At 37.9% G+C, this 23,421-nt stretch overlaps 1 protein-coding gene across 2 annotated transcripts in view; it reads right to left on the bottom strand.

Annotated features, from left to right (window-relative positions):
- The window catches only part of TMPRSS11A (transmembrane serine protease 11A), a 42,273-nt gene that overhangs the window by 18,512 nt on the left and 340 nt on the right, over positions 1 to 23,421 (bottom strand). The window contains exons 1-3 of one of the 2 annotated variants that reach the window (XR_011484533.1): positions 15,669 to 15,758; positions 11,171 to 11,229; positions 1,307 to 1,374 (exon numbers count right to left, since the gene is read on the bottom strand). Coding sequence is in view for 1 of the 2 variants with exons in the window: in XM_070458007.1 (XP_070314108.1) it covers positions 1,307 to 1,374; positions 21,890 to 22,008 (187 nt within the window). In the remaining variant the exon portion in view is untranslated. Of the gene's footprint in view, positions 1 to 1,306; positions 1,375 to 11,170; positions 11,230 to 15,668; positions 15,759 to 21,889; positions 22,009 to 23,421 lie in introns of those variants that run through there. The other variant, XM_070458007.1, reaches the window with a different exon arrangement.

Genomic DNA, 23,421 nt, shown 5'->3' with positions numbered 1-23,421 from the left:
TCATGTAAACACGTTTAAGCCCCTTCACTTGAGGGGCTGAATTTTCATATATGCTTAAAGTATGAAAATCAAACAGTAAAAGTCTTTTACAAAATGGAAACCTATATGTTGATCTGCCACATCTCTTATTTTTACACTTCAAAAGATCGAAGCTATAAGCATGAGAGCCCTATTTTCTTGAATCCTTTGACTTTAAAAAAGAGGAAATGGTATCAATTTGAAGGGATTTTATATACTGTGGTTCATTTAGGCTCTGGAATGTGAAGATATAAATAATCAGAATTTTATGTCAAATTGGCAAATATTCCCTCTTCTTAAATCAGAGGGAAAACATTGTTTACCAGGTGGAGTGCACCCACACAAAGGCTTACAAAATGATAATGAATACACATTCAAAGGAGTGCATAAGGCTATGATAATTTTGCTAGGATGTTATGGCAAGTCAGAATTTGAAAATGGAGGGCATGAAATCTAGACAGTTTCAGCAAAAACATGCTTTTTCTCTCCTAGATGTGTTATAAAATGTATTGAATTTATATCATAAAATCCTTCTGGAGGTACCTAGTTACTTGGTAAAGGTGTAAGAAACTTGGAGTCATTCTACCAATAGGGCATTAGATTATTGGTAAGAAAACTGATTATTATTTCCTTCAAATATATCCATCTGAATATTCTCATTTTTTTTAAAGAAGATGAGTCACACAGGCCCATAGGTTTGTATCTGTTACATACATGTTCTGCTATGAACTTTCCAAATAAGACAACTGAAACCTCTGAGCAATTTCTCAGCCTATATGAGTCTCCTCCTCCACCACCACAAATGGAAATTTATTTCAACATTTATTTCAAGTTTATTTATTTGTGTTTGGGCATGCCTCCTGTCACTAGGGGTTCAATCCAGGAAAGACTTGTGACCCCATTTTGTAGTCAACTTTGGCTCCTTAATATTTTTGAAATGACATATATATTGAAAGAATGCAATTTGGTGCATGCAGTGACATGCTGCTGGGTTTTCTCAAGGCCCTGGTTTCTGGCAGTCCCAGGCCTTACCATCACTTGATGGGATTTGATTCCTGTTCTGTCACTTGGGGAATTTTGAACATTTCACTTAATCTCCCAGAGTCTCAGTTTTTGCATTTACAAAATGATGGTCACCTCTATATCTTGAGACTGTTGTTGCAATCATATTAATAAGAAATCCTGGCCAAAAGTCAGTCTCGTAGAGGCAACAGTGTATAAAGGTTTTTGTGTCCTGTGCTTTTGGTTACTCTAGACCATGAAGTCACCTTTGCCCAAGCATACATACGTCAATTTCACTACTTGGTTCTTGATATAATGCTTGTTCAAGGCCGAATCTATAAATGTCTCATCCACCTGTTATCACAATAAAAAGAAACTATGTGTTAATAAGATATTTTATAATAAGAACATTAAATTTTAAAGCAATATAAAAATGTTTAGCATGAGTAATATCATTATTTAAACCAGTGGTTCTTAAATCTAACAATGCAACAGAATCATTTGCAGGAAAAAAAAAAAAAAAAAAGACTTAAAGATGCTGGAGTGCCTCTGCCAGAGTTCTGGTTATAAATGACCCTGAGGAAAGTTAGGCATTTGTAGTTGTAAAAATCTCCTAGGTGACTCTAATATGCTGATGCTAGACATTATGTTCCTAAAACTCCATAGAAAGTGAAGCAGAATGATGCAGAGCAGAGATGGGATCTAGAGGGAGTCCTTGAGAGGGGGTGGAGAGAACCCTGGCTTAGTTCTGGGTTTGCAGCCAACCTATTGTGCTACTCATGAACTGGGTGACTGTGGAAAAGTTACTGAGTCAATTTGAGCCTCAGTATCCTAACATCTAAAACAAAGATATTGATATGCTACTCATAGGATTGTAAAGATTAAACACATATAAAATGCTGGGTATATTTTGGTAGTAGCCTGTCAGTGGATCAGGTTAACCCCTATCCTGGCATTGCAGGTCTCAGATTTCTTTGCAGGTCTTTGGCTGCAGGGAAGAAGTATTAGAGATTTAGGAAAGAGCCAACGATTTTTTAATTGTTGTTGACTGTGAGCCCTAGTAGAGTGGGCAAGGGAGGAAAAAAGGGTAAGGTGGTCTTGCAGGTTTAGGTCAAAGTTGTGTAATTCAGTTTATGTCAGTGGGGAAGTAGAAGGAAAGCTACTGTTTTGGGTCTATTTAAGTAGAATTTTAACCACCTGCTGAAGCATCATATTAGAACTGGACATGGAACAACTGACTGGTTCAAAATTGGGAAGGAAGACGTCAAGGCTGAATATCGTCACCCTACTTATCTAACTTATATGCAGAGTACATTATGCAAAATGCCAGGCTAGATGAATCAAAAGCTGGAATCAAGATTGTTGGGAGAAATATCAGCAACCTCAGATATGCAGGTGACACCACTCTAATGGCAGAAAATGAAGAGGAACTAAAGAGTCTCTTGATGAGAGTGAAAGAGGAGAGTGAAAAAGATCCTTTAAAACTCAACATTCAAAAAACTAAGATCATTGCATCCAGTTCCATCACTTTCATGGCAAATAGAAGGGAAAAAAGTGGAAGCAGTGACAGATTTTATTTTCTTGGGCTCCAAAATCACTGCAGACTGTGACTGCAGCCATGAAATTAAAAGATGTTTGCTCCTTGGAAGATAAGCCATGGCAAATGCAGATAGCATATTAAAAAGCAGTGACATCACTTTGCTGACAAAGGTCCATACAGTGAAACCTATGGTTTATCTAGTAGTCATGAACAGATGTGAGAGTTGGTTCATATGAAGGTTGAGCACCAAAGAATTGATGCTTTTGAATGGTGGTGCTGCAGGAGACTTTTGAGAGTCCCTTGGACTGCAGAGATCAAACCAGACAATCCTAAAGGAAGTCAACCTTGAATATTCATTGGAAGGACTAACGACGAAGCTGAAGCTCCAATACTTTGCCTACTTGATATGAAGCACCGAGTCATTGGAAAAAAGACCCTCATGCTGGGATAGATTGAAGGCAAAAGAAAGGGGTGACAGAAGATGAGGTGGTTAGATCTATCGCTGACTCAGTGGACATAAATTTCAGCAAACTCTGGGAGCTGGTGGAGGACAGAGGAGCCTGGCATGCTACAGTCCATAGAGTTGCAAACAATAGGACACTACTTAGCAACTGAACAACAATGATGCTGTGACTTATCACATGTAGATTTTGGCTTCCAGTATACCCTAGTGACCAGTGTCATCTGAATCCAGGCACTGCTTTTCATATTTGATTGATGAGCCGACTGTGAAAAAGCTATGTCCTAAATCCTTAAGGAGGAGACAGGAAAAGTTTAACTCTTAATGAAAATAAAAAGAAGACGGTTTCAGAGATCAAGGAACAAGTTACGACAGCACTATCAGGCATTCATAAAAAGTTTAATTAGGAAACAAAATATACATGATCTCCCTTACTCCTTATAATAACCATGAAATAAGGATAGTTTTGATTCTTATTTCATTTGAAGACAGAACTGATACTTGGAGACATTGTATGAATTTCCCTAGCATCATGTGGATTAATAAATGGGACTCAAATGTAGGTTTCGGTCTGGTCTTTACATTCATCTCTTGTCAATCACACAACCTCCTTGTTATATATAACGTACATTTTACTTCAATTTCTATCAAAGAACATATGACAATAAGTTATAGCATAAACAGTTGATTGACTTAAAGTGTAAAACTTGTAAAGATATATTTGGTAATATATTTTTTACACTTTCCATCCAAGGCAGTATTTAGAAAACAGAGAAATATCTGCTTGTATCCAGAATATATACTTATTTGACTTTAGATAAGAAAAGTTTAAATGGGCTGAAGAAATGTGGGGTTCATATGTTAGAAATGAAATTGTTTGGTAAGATATGTTTTTGTAAGAGTGATATTATTTTAATCATTTCTCTTGTGGTACTCAGAGCCAGCCCTGTTACTCAGTATCTGGGGGAAATACAAAAGAAAATAAAAGGCTAACCAAAATAAAAGGGGAGAAAAGTGACCAATATTAAAAGAAATAAAAGTTAATTTCTTTAGGCATTTAAAGAAGTCTGGTTTGTAGTTATCCTCTGAAATTCTACCCACAGTAAATCCCTTGGCTGTTTGTGACTTGTTGGTGAAAGTATTGGATTAAGTTTTTGACTCCAGATGACATCATTCATCTGGCAAAGCGCCCGCTGAGAAGAATATCCAGCCCTAGTATCCATTCCATCTATGAATAGTTCAGGTGTCTGAGAAGGCAGGTGATAAAAGAATAACACAGGAAGAATATAGATAGAAGTAACTTTTGTAATCACAGAAATATAGAAGTTTCTTCTCTATAGTTCAAATTCCAGGACCTGTCCCTGTAAAGTCTCATTGGTTGGGTCTGGGGTGAAGTCCAGAATCTCACGCGATCCATATAGCCTGGCCTGCTGTGAAGTCCAAAATCTTAAGGTGATCCATGTAGCCAGGAAAACAGTTTGAGAAATACTGGGGCACAGAGACTGGCTAAGAAGTTCCTATGCCAAACGAATTTAAAACAGGGAAAATCAGAGAAACATGAATGTAAACTTTATTGCTGAATAGAGTTTATATATGAACCTGCTTTCTGGAGACCCCCTAAAGATGTTTCCCTGGCAGATTAAGGCCTCTTTCATCAAATAATCTGCTAACACTTTGGCATTCTAATTCTGAATTCTCAGAAGTTTCAAAAACACTTTTTTAAAAAGCTGTGTGCCAGCTTGTTGTGAATTTATTATTTGCATAACTTAATAGATCTAGTGATTTATAAATCTATCTTGCTCCCTTTTGGGGACATTTGCAGAGTTTTGTAATTGGAGTTAGTCTCCTAACATTGAACAGAAGACCCTCTTTCAGGGTACTACCTCTTTATGTTTGATGATTTTGAAATACTGGAAGTTGAACTGAGATTAAGAGGGCAGTTGAAGGTTAGTTGTGTGTTTAATGAAAGAGTTAGGGAGAGGCTTTCAACTCAAACAGACACACCCAGCCATTGAACTCTCATTCCCAAACTAACTCTGTTCACACATGTAGCCTATCTTTCATTTTAGATGCTTTCACCACCTGCCACTGAAACCCCCTGCCACCCATCGGCACCACCATTATCTTTCATGCCTGGGAGCACTTTCTCAGGCATGGCTCTTGTTTCCCTGCATGCTTGCCTTTCACAGACTATTCCTTTGGTCTGTGGCTCCCTCTCTCATCCTGCTAGCTCTGCTTTTCTGAATCTTCTTCAAGGTCTATTTCAGCTAAGACCTACTTCGGGTTAATTCCTTAAACCTCAAAGTAACCTTTCTTTTTCCTCCCTTAATTGTTGTTATCCCTATTATGTCTTTTACTCCTTAATATAGTTGCTTATGCAAATACATTATCTCCTCTGAAGGTGAAAGTCACTCAATAGTGTCCAGCTCTTTCGACCTCAAGGACTATAAAGTCCACGGAATTCTCCAGGCCAGAATATTGGAGTAGGTAGCCTTTCCCATCTCCAGGAGATCTTCCCAATCCAGGGATTGAACCCAGGCCTCCTGCTTGCAGGCAAATTCTTTACCAGCTGAGCCACAAGGGAAGCCCTCTACTAAACTGCAAACTCTCTAATAGGGACAATCAGTCTTTTCATTGTGTCATTTCAATATGTAGGAGTGCAGCATGGTTTTTTGAATGAATTAATAAAAGAAAGTGAGAATTTATTAGAAAGCCTTGCGTTTACCTTGCATTTGGATCACACCTGGTGGCTCAGTGGTAAAGAATCTGCCTGCAAAGCAGGTGAATCTGTAGATGCGGGTTCAATCCCTGGGTTGGAAAGATCCTCTGGAGAAGGAAATGGCAACCCACTTCAGTATTCTTGCCTGGAAAATTCCATGTACAGAGGAGCCTGGTGGGCTACAGTCCATGTGGTCACAAAAGAGTCGGACATGACTTAGCAACTAAACAACAGTATTGCTTGCATTTATTTACCAGGAAGTTTTTATTGGTATTTTTAATGAGATTTAGCCAGATTGAGATCAATACTCCTAGAGAAAAAATAAAACTGCCCATGAATATTTGAGGAGAATTTTTTCTCCTAGTTGACTTTTTCAGTAATTTGTTTCCTGACATGTATAAGCAAAGTGTGATGATTACCCCTCTCCAAAGCAGTCTATATTCTTTGCCCTTTAAAAATAAGGATGATAATCTTGATAGTCCTTATTGAAACCTTTAAGGATGCTAAGCTATCTATATAAAATCCAGACTTTTTCAAAATCCAAGATTTAAGAAACTGTGAATAATTATCCTAAGCCTGTATGGAACATGGCCAACTTGAGCACTGGTGGTGCTCACAGTATTTTAGAGACTTATTGGTCTCTTGATCTCTTTAGCCCTCAAGGACCTAGAAAAAGAGCAAACTAATCCCAAGGATAGCAGAAGGAAAAAAGTAACAAAAATCAGAACAGAAATCAATAAAATAAAGATCATAAAAACAATAGAAAAGATCAGCAAAACTAAGCTGTGTTTTTGTTTTTGTTTTTTTTGTGGATACAACATAGATCAGTTTTATTCATTGCATGTTAATGAAGGATTTTCCAAGAGAGTACATGTTTTTAGTAGAAGTGCACTCTGACAAGACATCCAACCAGCACTGAATAATTAATGACCTATGCAGCATCTCAGACTTCCCTGGTGGCTGAGACGGTAAAGCGTCTGCCTACAATGCGGGCGACCCGGGTTCAGTCCCTGGGTCAGGGAAGATCTCCTGGAGAAGGAAATGGCAACCCACTCCAGTATTCTTGCCTGAAAAATCCCATGGATGGAAGAGCCTTGTAGGTTATAGTCCATGGGGTCACAAAGAGTCGGAAACGAGAGGCAGCATCTCACAGGAAACCTAAAAGTTTTAATTTAAAATAAAACACTATCCTTAGAAACCATTTTTTCTTCCTAAAGGTATATTGCCTTAGTTGGAGAGGTTGATGCTCAGTCAACTTCGGAACCGAGGGTTTCTTTCTTTTTTTTAAAATTTATTTATTTTATTTGGAGGCTAATTACTTTACAATATTGTAGTGGTTTTTGCCATACATTGACATGAATCAGCCATGGATTTACATGTGTTCCCCATCCTGACCCCCCCTCCCACTTCCCTCCCCATCCCATCCCTCTGGGTCTTCCCAGTGCACCAGCCCTGAGCACTTGTCTCATGCATCCAACCTGGATTGGCGATCTGTTTCATGTATGACAATATACATGTTTCAATGCTATTCTCTCAGATCATCCCACCCTCGCCTTTTCCCATGGAGTCCAAAAGACTGTTCTATACATCTGTGTCTCTTTTGCTGTCTCACATATAGGGTTATCATTACCATCTTTCTAAATTCCATATATATGTGTTAGTATACTGTATTGGTGTTTTTCTTTCTGGCTTACTTCACTCTGTATAATAGGCTCCAGTTCCATCCACCTTATTAGAATGGATTCAAATGTATTCTTTTTAATGGCTGAGTAATATTCCATTGTATATATGTACCACAGCTTTCTTATGCATTTGTCTTAAGCTGTGTTTTTGAAAGGATAAAGTTGAAAAACTTTAGTGAGAATATCTAAAAGAGAGAAGGCATAAACAAAATGAGAAATGAAAGAGCAGAAGTTATAACACAGAAATACAAAGGATCATAAAGACTATTGTGAACAGTTCAGTTCAGTCATTCAGTTGTGTTCAACTCTTTGTGACCCCATGGACTGCAGCACACCAGGCTTCCTTGTCCATCACCAACTCCCGGAGCTTACTCAAACTGATGTCTAGTGAGCTGGTGATGCCATCCAACCATCTCATCCTCTGTTGTCCCCTTCTCCTCCCACTTTCAGTCTTTCCCAGCATCAAGGTCTTTTCAAATGAGTCAGTTCTTTGCATCAGGTAGTGCAAAGAATTGGAAAGTATTGCAAAGTATTGGAGCTTCAGCTTCAGCATCAGTCCTTCCCATGAATATTCAGGACTGATTTCCTTTAGGATGGACTGGTGGGATCTCCTTGCAGTCGAAGGGACTCTCAAGAGTCTTCTCCAACACCACAGTTCAAAAGCATCAATTCTTTGGCGCTCAGCTTTCTTTATAGTCCAATTCTCACATCCATACATGACTACTGGAGAAGCCATAGCTTTGACTAGATGGACCTTTGTTGGCAAAGTAATGTCTCTGCTTTGTAATATGCTATCTAGGTTGGTCATAGCTTTTTTCCAAGGAGCAAGCGTCTTTTAATTTCATGGCTGAAGTCACCATCTGCGATAATTTTGAAGCCCCCAAAAATAAAGTCTGTCACTGTTTCCATTTTTTCCCCATCTATTTGCCATGAAGTGATCTGACTGGATGCCATGATCTTAGTTTTCTGAATGTTGAGTTTTAAGCCAACTTCTCACTCTCCTCTTTCACTTTCATCAAGAAGCTCTTTAGTTCTTCACTTTCTACCATAAGGGTGGTGTCATCTGCATATCTGAGGTTATTGATATTTTTCCCGGCAATCTTGATTACAGCTTGTGTTTCATCCAGCTTGGCATTTCGAATGATGTACTCTGCATACAAGTTAAATAAGCAGGGTCACAATATACAGTCTTGATGTACTCCTTTCCCAATTTGGAACCAGTCTGTTGTTCCATGTACAGTTTTAACTGTTGCTTTTTGACCTGCATACAGATTTCTCAGGAGGCAGGTCAGGTGGTCTGGTATTCCATCTCTTTAAGAATTTTCCACTGTGAACAGTTATACACCAGCAAATTGGATACTCTAGAAGAAATGGATACATTCCTCAAAAAATACAATGAAGAATTGTATTTTTAATCATGTGATTGTATTTTAATCATGAAGAAATAAAAAATCTGAGACCAATGATGAGTAAGGAGATAAAGCAGTAATAAAAAAGGAAAAGCCTTTTTCTCAAAAGGAAAATCCAGGACCTGATGGTTTCACTGGTGAATTTTACCAATCATTTAAATAAGAATTGATGACATTCCTTCTCAAACTCTTCCAAAAAATCAGAGAAGAAGGAACACTCCCAAGCTCAATTTGCGTGACCAGCCTTACCTTGGTATCAAAGCCAGTAAGGATACTATGAGAAAAGAAAACTACAAATATTCCTGGTGCAAAAATTCTCAATGATATATTAAACAAAGTTCAACAGCATATTGAGAGGATAATACACCACAATTAAGTGAGACTTATCTCTGAGAAAAATTGATTAAACAGCCAATCCTAAGGGAAAGCAACCTTGAATACTCATTGAAGGACTGATGGTGAAGCTGAAGCTCCAGTACTTTTGCCACCTGATGTGAACAACCGATTCACTGGAAAAGACCCTGATGCTGGGAAAGATTGAAGGCAAAAGGAGAAGAGAGTGGCAGAGGATGAGATGGTTGCATAGCATCTTCGATTTAATGGATGTGAACTTGGGTGAACTCCAGAAGATGGTGAGAGATAAGGAAGCCTGGCATACTGTAGTCTATGGGGTCACAAAGAGTTGGACATAACTTAGTGACTTAACAACAACAATCTCTGGGATGTAAGTTGGTTCAACATATGCAAAACAATAAATGTGATGCAACACATCAATAGGATGAAAGGTGAAAATCATATGACCATCTCAGTAGATGCAGAACAAGCATTTGAAAAAATACAAGGTTTTTATAAGATAAAAACACTAAACAAGTCACATGTAAAGGAGCATAACACAATAAAAGCCATGTATGACAAAGGCACAACTTACACCAAACTCAACCACAAAAGGTTGAAAAATTTCCCTCTATGATCAGGAGCTAGACAAGAAGGGTGCCCACTCTCACTACTCCTATTCACTGTGGTACTAGGAGTTCTAGCAGAGGAAACAGGCAAGAAAGATAACAAAAGCATCAAAACCAGAAAAGAAGAAGTAGAATTGCCTTATTTGCAGATAATATAATTTTACATAGAAAATCTTAAAGATGCCACTGAAAAGCTGTTGGGACTAGTCAATGAATCCCACAAAGTTGCATACATATCAACTGGAGAAATCAAACATATAGATTTCACCTATAGAAGTCAGTTTTGTTTTTATACACTAACAACAGAATATCTGAAGAATAAATATAGCAGTCTCATTCATAATAGCATCAAAAACAATAAAATACCTTGGGATAAATTTAACCAAGGAGGTGAAAGATCTTAACACTAAAACTGCAAGACTTTGGTGAAAGGAACCCTTGCACACTCTTTTTGGGAATGTAATTGATATAGCCACTCTGGAAAAAAGCATGGACATTCCTCAAAAAATTAAAAATAAACTACCATATGAGCCAGCAGTCCTCAGTTCAGTTCAGTTCAGTCGCTCAGTCATGTCTGACTCTGCGACCCCATGAACCACAGCACACCAGGCCTCCCTGTCCATCACCAACTCCCAGAGTTTACACAAACTCATGTCCATTGAGTCGGTGATGCCATCCAACCATCTCATCCTCTGTTGTCCCCTTCTTCTCCTGCCCTCAACTTTCCCAGCGTCAGGGTCTTTTCAGATGAGTCAACTCTTCACATCAGGTGGCCAAAGTATTAGAGTTTCAGCTTCAACATCAGTCCCTCCAATGAACACCCAGGACTGATCTCCTTTAGGATGAACTGGTTGGATTGACTTCTGGGTATACATTCAAAGGAAATTAAAACAGGATCTCAAAGAGATATTTGCACTCCCATGTTCCTCACAGCATTATTTACAATAGATAAGATATGGAAACAGCCTAAGTATTCATGAAAAAATAAATGGTTAAAGATATAGTTGACCCTTGAAAAATGTTGGGGCTAGGGGTGCTCAACCTCTGTGCAATTGAAAGTCCCCATAAAACAAATAGTTCACCCTACATATCCACAGTTCCCATATAAACGTTTTCTCTCTACTCATGGCTCTGCATCTATGGATTCCACCAACTATGGTTGAATCATGTAATTCTATTGAATTTGCTAATGAAAAAAAATCTGCATATAAGTGGGCCCTTGCAAATCAAACCTGCATTGTTCAAAGGTTAGCTGTACATTCTCTAGCCATGAGAAAGAATGAAATTCTGCCATTTATGACAACATGGATGGATCTTAAGGGCATTATGCTATGTGAAATAAGTCAAACAAAGACAAATACTTTACTATGTTACTTACATGTGGAATCTAAAAAGTTGAACTCATGGAAACAGGTAGCAGAATGGTAGTTACCAAGGCTAGAGGATGGGGAAAATGGGGAAATATTGATTAGAGTACAAGCTTCTGGTTATAAAATGAATATGCTCTGGGGTCTCATGTACATTGTAGTGATTGTACTTAACAACATTGTGTTATATATCTGAAAGCTGCTAGGAGAGTAGATCTTAAATGTTCTTACCCAAAAAAGGAAATGATAATTATGTGATATTATGCAGATGTTACAGTGGTAATCATTTTGCAATGATCAAATATCATCAAATTTCACATCTTAAACTTACACAATGTTATATGTCAATTATATCTTAATAAAGATGAAAAAATTGATACAAGAAAATGAAGAAACTAAAGATGAAGACATCTTTATATAATTGGTAATGTAATCCCAATGTGTTGCCTGGGTAAAAGTGACCTAATACAACACGTCGATTTATAATATATATGGATTTAAAAATTAAATGGGAGAAGAACTGATGTAGAACTGAACTTTCTATTATAGTTAAGTCCCTTCCTGACAAGTAGTAAAATTTAGTGGACAGAGCACAGGTTGGAGTTAACCTATACGCTCCAAATCTCACCTTCATGATTTACAAACTGTGGACTTTAACTTCAGGAGCTTAATTCTCTTATCTATAAAGTGTGAATAACAGTGACTCCTTTGCAATGTTTTATTGAAGATCAGACATGAAATATACGATTACCTTTTTTCTTTCAGAATTCAAATTAAACACACTGAAGGCAGAGGTTGTGATACACATTTTCCTCTATTAGTCATTCCTAATCTTCAAAATGAAGGTGAGTTTGAGCTCCCAAGTAAGAATTCAGTTACATTCTTCATCCAATTTTTCTGAACCTCTGAACACAAATCTTTTGTTGTTGTTCTTGTTCTTGTTTTTAAATACTCGCTGCTTATTTTCTTCTCTAGGCTTGCAAGTTCAATCACTCCTCTCCGAACAGGACCATAACCCTACACCAGGCATTGGGCCTCTTATTCCTATTACCTTATGCAACTCTAAACTTTAGATAGTCTAATACCTTTGCTAAATTTTTTACTTTGACCTGGTTGTCTTTTCTCAAGAGGAGAGCATCCTGCTTCAGAGAGCCAAGTATCTCACTGGTTCTTCAAATCCTTTATAGAGTGTTCCTAAATATGTTATCTCCTTACATCACTTTCTGTTTCCAAGTTCTTTGTCTCTAAAACTCTAGACACATAATCTCAAGGATAGTTTGAGGATCATTTCAGGCCCTGTTTCTGGTGTTCCTGGGCACAAAGAAGATAAAATTTAGAACTACTTTGGGTACAGGAGGCATGTGTTGTTTGTTTTTTTTTTTTTTGAGACAACCCTAAGAAAGTTTCTAACTGTTGCCATTGTCAATTCAGATGGTGGTCACATAGTTGACCCTTGAACAACGTGGGGAGGTAGGGCAAAAAATTGCATGTAGTTCATAGTTGGCCCTCTGTATCCCTGGTTCTGCATCTGTGAATTCAACCAACCACTGATCATGCAGCACTATAGCATGTATTTATTTAAAAAATCTGCATATAAGTGGGCCTGTGCAGTTCAAACCCATGTTGTTAAGGGTCAACTGTAATTGAAAGAGAAAAATATAACATGAATAATTACTTGATTTCTGGTGTTTTGTGGGATGGTAGATAGAAAATAAAATCATACAGATGATTCTTAGAGATGACAAAAATTTATTAAGAAAATGTAATATCAAATCCTAACTACGTTGCTTACTAGCTGAATGATCTTGGATAAATTAACTTTGATACCTTGATTTTTCTCATCTATAAAACTGTGATAATCATTGTACTTATTTCATAAGTTTGTTTTTGAGGATTAACTAAAATAATACAGATACAGTGGTTAAGGTGCTAAGATAATTGAGAGCTTGGCATTCAACACATTAACTAATGTTATTGTTAGAATGTTACAAGTTTTTGATTTTCACATTTGTAATGATGCTATACTTTCAATCCCTAAGAAAGGTAATGCCAAAGAATGCTCAAACTACCACACATTGCACTCATCTCACACGCTAGTAAAGTGATGCTCAAAATTCTCCAAGCCAGGCTTCAGCAATATGTGAAGCGTGAACTTCCAGATGTTCAAGCTGGTTTTCGAAAAGGCAGAGGAACCACAGATCAAATTGCCAACATCTGCTGGATCATTGAAAAAGCAAGAGAGTTCCAGAAAAACATCTATTTCTGCTTTATTGACTATGCCAAAGCCTTTGACTGTGTGGATCACAATAAACTGTGGAAAATTTTAAAGAGATGGGAATACCCTACCACCTGACCTGCCTCTTGAGAAACCTATATGCAGGTTAGGAAGCAACAGTTAGAACTGGACATGGAACAGACTGGTTCCAAATAGGAAAAGGAGTACGTCAAGGCTGTATATTGTCACCCTGCTTGTTTAACTTGTATGCAGAGTACATCATGAGAAATGCTGGGCTGGAAGAAGCACAAGCTGTAATCAAGATTGCCAGGAGAAATATCAATAACCTCAGATATGCAGATGATACCACCCTTATGGCAGAAAGTGAAGAGGAACTAAAACGCCTCTTGATGAAAGTGAAAGAGGAGAGTGAAAAAGTTGGCTTAAAACTCAACATTCAGAAAACTAAGATCATGGCATCTGGTCCTATCACTTCATGGGGAAACAATGGAAATAGTGGCTGACTATTTTTTGGGCTCCAAAGTCACTGCAGATGGTGATTGCAGCCATGAAATTAAAAGACGCTTACTCCTTGAAAGGAAAGTTATGACCAACCTAGATAGCATATTAAAAAGCAGAGACATTACTTTGCCAACAAAGGTTCATCTAATCAAGGCTATGGTTTTTCTAGTGGTCATGTATGGATGTGAGAGTTGGACTGTGAAGAAAACTGAGTGCCGAAAAATTCATGCTTTTGAACTGTGGTGTTGGAGAAGACTCTTAAGAGTCCCTTGGACTGCAAGGAGATTCAACCATTCCATCCTAAAGGATACCAGTCCTGGGTGTTCACTGGAAGGACTGATGCTAAAGCTGAAACTTGAATACTTTGGCCACTTGATGTGAAGTGTTGACTCATTGGAAAAGACCCTGATGCTGGGAAGGATTGGGGGCAGGAGGAGAAGGAGATGACAGAGGATGAGATGGCTGGATGGTATCACTGACTCGATGAACATGAGTTTGGGTAGGCTCCAGGAGTTGATGATGGACAGGGAGGCCTGGCTTGCCATGATTCATGGGGTTGGAAAGAGTCAGACACGACTGAGCAACTGAACTGAACTGACTTGATACTTTAAAAATATTTCTGAAATATATTTCTTCAAATGAAGTGCTCCCTTAGTGATCCTACTCAAACTTATAATAATATTGAAAACACCTACCTATTTGTGAATATCATAGTGTCTGGTTACTGGAGTCTTTTCTGAAGAATAATATGAAAGATGAGATATGTCCTTGCTACTGTCTAGTAACTGGAATGGATTTTAGTAGAATCTGAGTATGAACTTGTTTCAGTTTTGCATCTCCATTTCCATTAAAATCAGTAAATCCCCAATTATGAGGCAGAACAAGATCTACAACCTGTCTTTCTTGACTGTCTAATTAGCACTCACATAGATCAGAGAGAAGAATCTGGTTTATTCATTGGGAGTTAGCAACAATACACAGGGGTGGCTCCGGATGAGGCCTGAACACTTCCTGGAATTCTCCTAAAGGTAAATTCATGGGGAGTGGAGGGAAAGGGACACCATCTAACTTAAACAGGGCTAAAATAATACACAGCCTTTCTTGACCATTGAACCCTAGTTGATCCTCTTTGAAGTTCTTCTGCACTTATTATCCTCAATGTACAAGTTAGTCCTTAATTATATCATGTCATACTGTTCAGTTTAGTGTGTGTTACTATCATCACTCCAAAGAGATGGAAAGGAGTTTGAAGAGGTGGATTGTGTTTCCTTTCCTGTAAGACTCAGGGGCTAAGAATTGTCATGAACTGAATAATCATATATTTCATAGATTGTTTAGTTAGTTACATTGGGAAAACTGGCTCACGACGTGGGTTCCTACCTAACATCACATTCCAAGGTAGACTTAAGATGCATTTAAAAACCTTCTGTAAAAGGTAAAAGTATAAGTTTAATAGAATGAAAGTATGGTAAAATAATTTTATGACTTAAAAAGAGGAAATACATACTTTTAAAAACTTTAAAGATACAACCATAAGGCAGACAAAATTGGTAAATATGATTACTTAAAAATTATGGACTTCTGTTTTATGAAAGACTATATGGCTCAAATTAATAAAAAATGGAATGGATAAGTGCAATATCTACTACAAAAAACTGTTCCCATGTACAAAACATAAGAAAATCTTGCTTTGCAAGACTTTAATAATCTAATAAAACAGCTATAATAGAAAAATAGGCAAACAATAAGAACAGTTTTTAAAGTGTACTTACTTTTAATTGGAGGACAATTGGTCTACAATGTTTTGTTGGTTTCTGCCACACATCAGCATGAATCAGCCATAGGTATACATGTGTCCTCTCCCTCCTGGACCTCCCTCCCATCTCCCACCCCAGCCCACCCTTCTGTGTTGTCACAGAGAACCAGGCTTAGCCCCCTGCTCGTTAGCAACTTCCCATTAGCTATCTGTTTTCCGCACGGTAATGTATGTATTTCAGTGCTGCTCTCTCAGTTCGTCCCACCTTCTCCTTCCCCTGCTGTGTCCATAAGTCTGTTCTTAATATATGAGTCTCTATTCCTGCCCTATGAATAGGTTTATCAGTGCCATCTTTTAGATGCCATAGATCTGTATGAATATATGATATTTGTCTGTCTCTTTCTGAGTAACTTCACTCTGTATAACCAGCTCTAGGTTCATCCACCTTACTAGAACTGACTCACATTCGAAGAACTGGCAGTTTTTAGAAATGGAAGTCCAAAAAGCTGGCAAGTATATGGCCGTGATACACAATTGAAATATACAATAGAAAAATGCAAATTAAACTATGAATAAGATACACTTTTAATGCCTATTACACTAGAAGTAATTAGAAAGCCAAATGTTACCAAGTGTTGACAAAGATAAGGGGACATAGGAATACTCATGCACTACAGATGGGAGTGCATACTAATTCAGCCATTTTGAAGAGCAATCCAGCATCAATTAGTCAGATTAAGTGTATGCACACCCAATGAGCCAGTAATTCTGCTTCCAGAAGAACTGGAATGGATCCATAAAGGGATAAGTAGGAGGATGTTTAGTTCAGTCTTTCTTGAGATGATGGACAAGAGATCAGTATTGCAGATATACACTTGTTTAGTTGCTAAGTCATGTCTGACTTTTTGCAACCCCATGGACTATAGCCCACCAGGCTTTAATGTCCATGGAATTTTTTCCCAGGCAAGAATACTGGAATAGGTTGCCATTTCCTTCTTCAGAGGATCTTCCTGACTCAAAGATTGAACCCACATTTCCTGCATTGTGGATTTTAGTGACTGTAATTATAGAGTTAGGATTCCAAAGAAAACAAGGTTTTATTGTTGTTGTTGTTTAGCCACTAAGTCATGTCTGATTCTTTGCAATCCCATTGACTGTAGCCTGCCAGGCTCCTTTGTCCATGGGATTTACCAGACAAAACACTGGAGTGGATTACCATTTCCTTCTCCAAGATATACACTATAACTCATTATATAGGAGTTTAAAGAGATGATTTAAATGTACATTTATCAATATGGATAGAGTTTAAAAAAACAGATCTGGGTAAAAAAGTATTAAACAAAAATGATGCAATGGTCAAATATTTGCTTCCTGCCCAATTCACCGAAGCCCCCTTGTGGTTCAGATGGTAAAGAGTTCCACCTGCAATGCAGAAGACCAGGATTTGATCCCCAGGTTGGCAAGATCCCCTGGAGAAGGAAATGGCAACTCCAGTAATCTTGCCTGGAAAATCCCAAGGATGGAGGAGCCTGGCAGGTACAGTCTATGGAGTCACAAAGAGTCGGACTTGACTGAGCGACTTCACTTTCACTTTTTAGTTCATATCTTGAAGTTCTAACCCGCAATGTGAAGGTCTTAGAAGGTGGGGCCAGTAAGTGAGATTGGAGAAAAGATGGCAGAATAGAATGATTTGAGTTTACCTTCTCTCACAAAAACACCAAAATCACAACTAACTGCTGAATAACCATCCACAAAAAGAGTAGAATCTATCAGAAAAAATATTCTACGTGCAAAGACAAAGAAAACATATCACAAGATGCTAGAAGGAGCACATTTACTATATAATCAAACCCCATATTGGCTGGGTAGGCTTCTCACAAACTGGAAAATAATTACATTGCAGAAGTTGTCCAATAGGAGTGAGAGTTCTGAGCCCCATATTATGCTTTGGGGGTCTGGCATTGAGAAGTGGAGGCCCCAGAGCATTTATCTTTGAAGGCCAGCAGGGCTTGCGTGTGCAGGCGCTCCGCAGGACTTGAGGAAATACAGACTGTACTCTGGGACAGCGGACACAAATTTCCATATGAACTGGGACCCAGGGCAAAGCAGTGACTCCATAGGAGCCCATAGATCTACTTGCAAGTCTTACAGAGTCTTCTGGGGAGCCAAGGATCAGGTGTGGCCCATTGGAAGGGCAAGGACTTTGATGATGGAAGTCCTAGGGAATATTCCTTGGTGTGTGCTCCCAAGGATTGCCATTTTTGCATGGAGACCTGGCCCCACCCAACAGCCTATAGACTCCAGTGCTGGAATACTTCAGACCAAACAACCAACAGGGTAGGATCACAGCCCCCACCCATCAACAGACGAGCTTCCTAAAGCTTTCCAGAACCCACAGCCACATCTAAAGATTGACAGTAATACAATTATGGTGGGGGACTTTTACACCCCACTTACATCAGTGGACAGATCACCCAAGCTGAAAATCAATAAGGAAGCACAGGTCTTAAATGATGCATTAGGACAAATAGACTTAAATGATGTTTATAGAGGATTCCGTTTGAAAACAGCAGAATACACATGCTTGTCAGGTGCACATGGAACATTCTCTAGGATAAATCACATGCTGGGTCACAAGACAAGCCTTGGTAAATTTAAGAAGATTGAAACCACATCAAGCTTCATTTCCAACCACAACAGTATGAGCTTAGAAATAGATCATGGCAACCCACTCCAGTATTCTTGCCTGGAGAATACCATGGACAGAGGAGCCTGGTGGGCTATGGTTCATAGTGTCGCAAAGAGTCAGACATGACTGAAGTGACTTAGCATGCACATAAGAAAAAAACTAAAAATTACAAACACATGGAGGCTAAACAATATGTTACTAAACATATTGGGGAATTTCAATACAATATTACCTCAGGAAATAAGAAGAATCTCAAACAACCTAATCCTACACCAGGGCAACTGGAGAAAGAAGAATAAGCAAAACCCAAAGTCAGTAGAAGGAAAGAAATCATAAAAATCAGAGTAGAAATAAATAGAGAAGAAGAAAAGAACAGAAAAGATCAATGAAACTAAAAATTTGTCCTTTGAAAAGACAGAAGTAACTGATAAACCTTTAGCCAAACTTATCAAGACAAAAAAGGAAAGGGTTTAAATCCGTAAAATTAGAAGTATAAAAGAAGTTACACAGACACAGAAATACAAAGGATCATAAAGGGACTACTACAAGCAACTATAGGCCAATAAAATGGACAACCTAGGAGAAATGGACAAATACTGAGAAAGGTACAGTCTTCTAAGACTAAACCAAAAAGAAAAAGAAAATATGAACAGACTAATCACAAGTACTGATATTGAAACTATGATTTACAAACTCTCAACAAAGTTCAGGACCAGATGACTTCACAGGTGAATTTTATCAAATGTTTAGAGAAGATTTAACACTTATTCTTCTGAAACTATTCCAAAATTTGCAGAGGAATGAATACTCCCAAACTCATTCTTTGAGACTAGCATCACCCTGATACCAGAACCAAAGATATATTTAAAAAAAAGAAAATTAGAGACTATTATCACTGATGAATATAGATACAGAAATCCTCACCAAAATACTAGCAAACTGAATCTAAGCATATATTAAAAGGATCATACACCATGATTTCATGCAGCCATGAAATTAAAAGACTTGCTCCTTGGAAGAAAAGCTATGACCAACCTAGATATCATATTAAAAAAACAAAAAACAAAAAACCTCTCCATATAGTGGGCATTTTTTTTTTTGGGAGGGGGGGCGGAAATCCTTTCCAGATAGTGGGCATAGAGGGAACTTAACATAATAAAGACCATGTACAGGAGGTGGCTTTCTCTCTTGTGACTCAGATAGTAAAGAGTCAGCCTGCAATGCAGAAAACCAGGATTCGATCCCTGGGTCAGGAAGATGGCCTGGAGAAAGGAATGGCAACCCACTCCAGTATTCTTGCCTGGGGAATTCCATGAACAGAGGAGCCTGGTGGGCTACAGTCCATGGGGTCACATAGAGTTGGACCCAACTGAGCAACTAAGACTTCATAGGAGGTGGGGCCTTTGGGAGGTGATTAGGTCATGAGTCGGATTAGTGCCTTGTAAAAGATATCCCAGAGACCTCTAGCCTCCTTGCTCTCCACCATGTAAGGATACACCGAGAAGTCTGAAGCCTGCAATCTGCAAGATAGTCCTTTCCAGGACCCAAGCGTGTTAGCGTGCTGACTTCAGTCTTCTAGCCTCCATTACTGTGAGAAATAAATTTCTGGTGTTTGTAAGCCACTCAAGCTATGGTGCTTTTTAATAGCAGTCCAAACTGACTAAAACAAGGAATCTATAACACAATAAATTAAAAGCATGAGCTATACACAAAACAAAAACTATACTTTTGTGAGAATTATTACAAACAAAAGAATATATGTGAAATATATTATGGTTTCCTGCAAGAGGAGGTGAATGAGAATAAAGGAGAAGAAATAAATAGTAGCAACTGGAGAAGGAGGGCTTCCTGACAATACAGGAGACGTAGGAGACATGAGCTCAGCCTTGAGGTTGGGAAGATCATCTGGGAGAGGAAATGGCAACCCACTCCCATATTCTTGCCTGGAAAACCCCATGGACAGAGGAACCTGGAGGGCCACAGTCCATGGGGTTGCAGAGTCAGACTTGACTGAACACACACGCCAACTCAAAAAAAAAAAAAAAAAACCACCAAAAATCCAAGTAGAGAAGGGACTTGCATGCTCATGATTATTATGAGCATGATTATCACCTGTTTATCACATGATTATCTCATGTTATCACCTAACAACCTTTGTATCTGAAGTTCTTTTACATCTATAAATGTATGCTTTACTGAAGTTTCAAAGTCCACTTTCTAACACTTATAGGTGAACCTCTATAAGTGCATTTCTTTCACTTTTTTGAAAAGATCCACTGCATTCCTCTCCATTTACTTCAGTAGAAAGAATGTCAGCCTAAAGTGACACCAGCAATGTTGGCTGTAAAACATAAAACAAATTTAAAATTCTCCTGATAATTTGTAACTATCTCTCAATGTTCAAAGAAATTACGTGTCTTTTTAACTAACATTGATTAATTATTAGTACTTTCACATTGAGGAGGTTGTGTGGGTTCCCACAGGGTCAGAAGAAGAAAAGGGGTACTGGGGTCTACAACCAAGTTTTTTCTGGCATTCCTCAAGAAATGATTGCTAAAGCTAATTTTTAAGGTACTGTGAATATAGAAGAATGGAGGGTATGTATCAATCTATAAATGTAATTTTTGATTTGGGGGAATGAGACTGCAAGACAGAATATATATGAATAATTTAATGAGAATTGAAAATATAACTTATAAACTCCATCAATAATATTACTGTAAATATGTTGCAACTGGGTATCCACCTGGACAAAGATCAAATAGTGATAGAAAAAATGAAACTGGTTTGAGAAAGAAAGGAAATGTCTTGAATAAAAAAAGATTCTTTGACTAAAACAAACCAACATACCTGACATTTCCACTCTTTTAAAATAACTCTATGCTCTGTGGCTCCTTGTCAAGGAAGTTAACTTGACCTTAGTTTTTGAGTGACGGTTCACACACATCATGAGCAGAGCTATCATACAAATGAGGTTACTTTTGGGGGGATGTAGGGCTGTCCTGTATTTCAATTTTAACAAAGTTGTTGGCATTACATTTCAGTATTTCACAATGTCTATGATTTCTATCTTAATTAGCATGTTTATGAGATAACATAAACATTTATAATCCTCTTTTCTTTTTTCATTCTTAAAAAATAGTTTAAATCTTAAAATGTGGTCTAAAAAAAGCATGTGGTTTTACATATAACCACTTCTGGTATGATTAAGCTTTTCATTTGGGTAATATTGTGGTAGAATGGAGGAGTGATGGACTGGGATACCTTGGCTTCTGTTCTCTCACTTTTAAGGGAGGTGGTTGAGTTCTATAAAGAGTGATTTATCAGAATCACCCATTTGCCGGATTGTAGATTCCCTTAGCCCCCTCTCCCCACCCATCCATCCCATCAGACACCGACTCAGAAGGTCTGGAGTGGGGCCTTGGAATCTGCAAGATGATTATGGTGCAAGTGGTCTTAAAATCATGTTTTAAGAAATAGTAGGGGAAACAACTAACAAAAATTCCTTCCACCTGCATTATTTTATGATAGAATTTTATCTGACTTACCAGGTTTTCACTAATCTCCCGTAATTCCATAAACTGATATTGGCTATTTGGTCCAGAATTACGGTTGACTCGTAGATCTGAAATTTTAAAAGTGGCATGATAATACTCCATTTTCTCGTCTGTGATGAAAAGAAAAGTCATGAAATTGAGTGGTTTTAAGGATAGATTTTGGGATCTAAGGTCCAACTACGATGAAGTCTTGAATATATATCTGAGATTTTACTTTAGTATAATAATAAATACAATAAAAATAATGATTAATGCTCTATGTTAATAATAGTTGTCGTTCAATCACCAAGTCTAAGATTGGCATCACCTTCATTTTACATATGAAGAAAGTGAGGCATGAGACATTGAATAACTTGCTCTGAGCTATACAACTAGTGAGTGGCTATCCAAGTTTAAACCCAGACATGTGTAGCTCTAGAGGTGGCATATTTAATTACTATATTGCTTCTTGCTGAGGTGAAATGTATACCACCTTACTGAAAGTGGAGGTAAGTGAGTATTTTTGTAAATTTTGATCTGTAATGGAAGACCAAGGGACACTAAGATGTGAAAAGAAAGGCAGGGAAAAGACGGTCTGAGGCTGGAGGTGAGGAGTGTGTAATAGGAATGAATCAATCAGATCTCTGCTTGTCCCTCAGGAAAGGTAAGAAAACTTTGACTCCTGAGGAACGTGGTAATCTTAGGAGTATGGTACCAGTAGGCAAGAAACCTGCAGAGTTCAAGACAGAGAATGGAGAAACACAGAGCTCCTCTCTCCTTAGGGAGCCATGGATCTAGTTAAGGAAGGGGGCCTCAGGATGGTCGGTCTCTAAGGGACATCTCTGGAGTTGGTAGCGCTTTTTTTTGGCCCTTCCAATAACTAATCTACATGGTCCATCTTATAATTGAACATTATACTCACAGTGAAGGGGCTTCTATATGTTAAATGAACTGACCTGAGAATCTTTTGCCATTGGTGTAAACTAAGGATAGGGTTATTATATGAGGCCCAGGGCTATGTTTTTAGAAGCCCTGTAAAGTTGCTAAAAGAATCTTCACTGTTCCACCAAGTCTGGGGAAGATGACAACAGATAAGTCCATTTCAGTAAAAACTAGTTGTTTTTATCACATACATCTGTGGGAGATTGACATTGTGGGCATTTATCCAAAATGTTTTTCCATTCTGCAGAGTAACAAAATATAAAGAGAATTCTGAAATGAATTTTTGTGGAAGTATAAATATATCCGGTAACAGAAAAATAATCCCTGAATATTGTTTTTGAAAGAGTACATTTTTTTCTATAAAAATAAGTAATCATATTGCATCACACTTGTAGTTTATTAATCATTTCAAAATTCATTATCTCATTGGACATGTATTTGTTTTCCTCTAGAAATGCTAATAGACAGAAAATGCTGAGTAAAAAAGCCAATTTTAATCACCAATTCATCAAAATTTTTCACTTGCATATATATGAATGATTAGAGTTTGTTATGATTATTGGTAAATTTTAGACAATATTTTGATCTTTTGTGTAGACACT

Source organism: Odocoileus virginianus, chromosome 29 (genome assembly GCF_023699985.2).
Source record: "Odocoileus virginianus isolate 20LAN1187 ecotype Illinois chromosome 29, Ovbor_1.2, whole genome shotgun sequence".
Taxonomy (NCBI): Eukaryota; Metazoa; Chordata; class Mammalia; order Artiodactyla; family Cervidae; genus Odocoileus; species Odocoileus virginianus.
The sequence above is the reverse complement of the archived record's forward strand: the minus strand, read 5'-3'. Positions and strand labels throughout refer to the sequence as shown.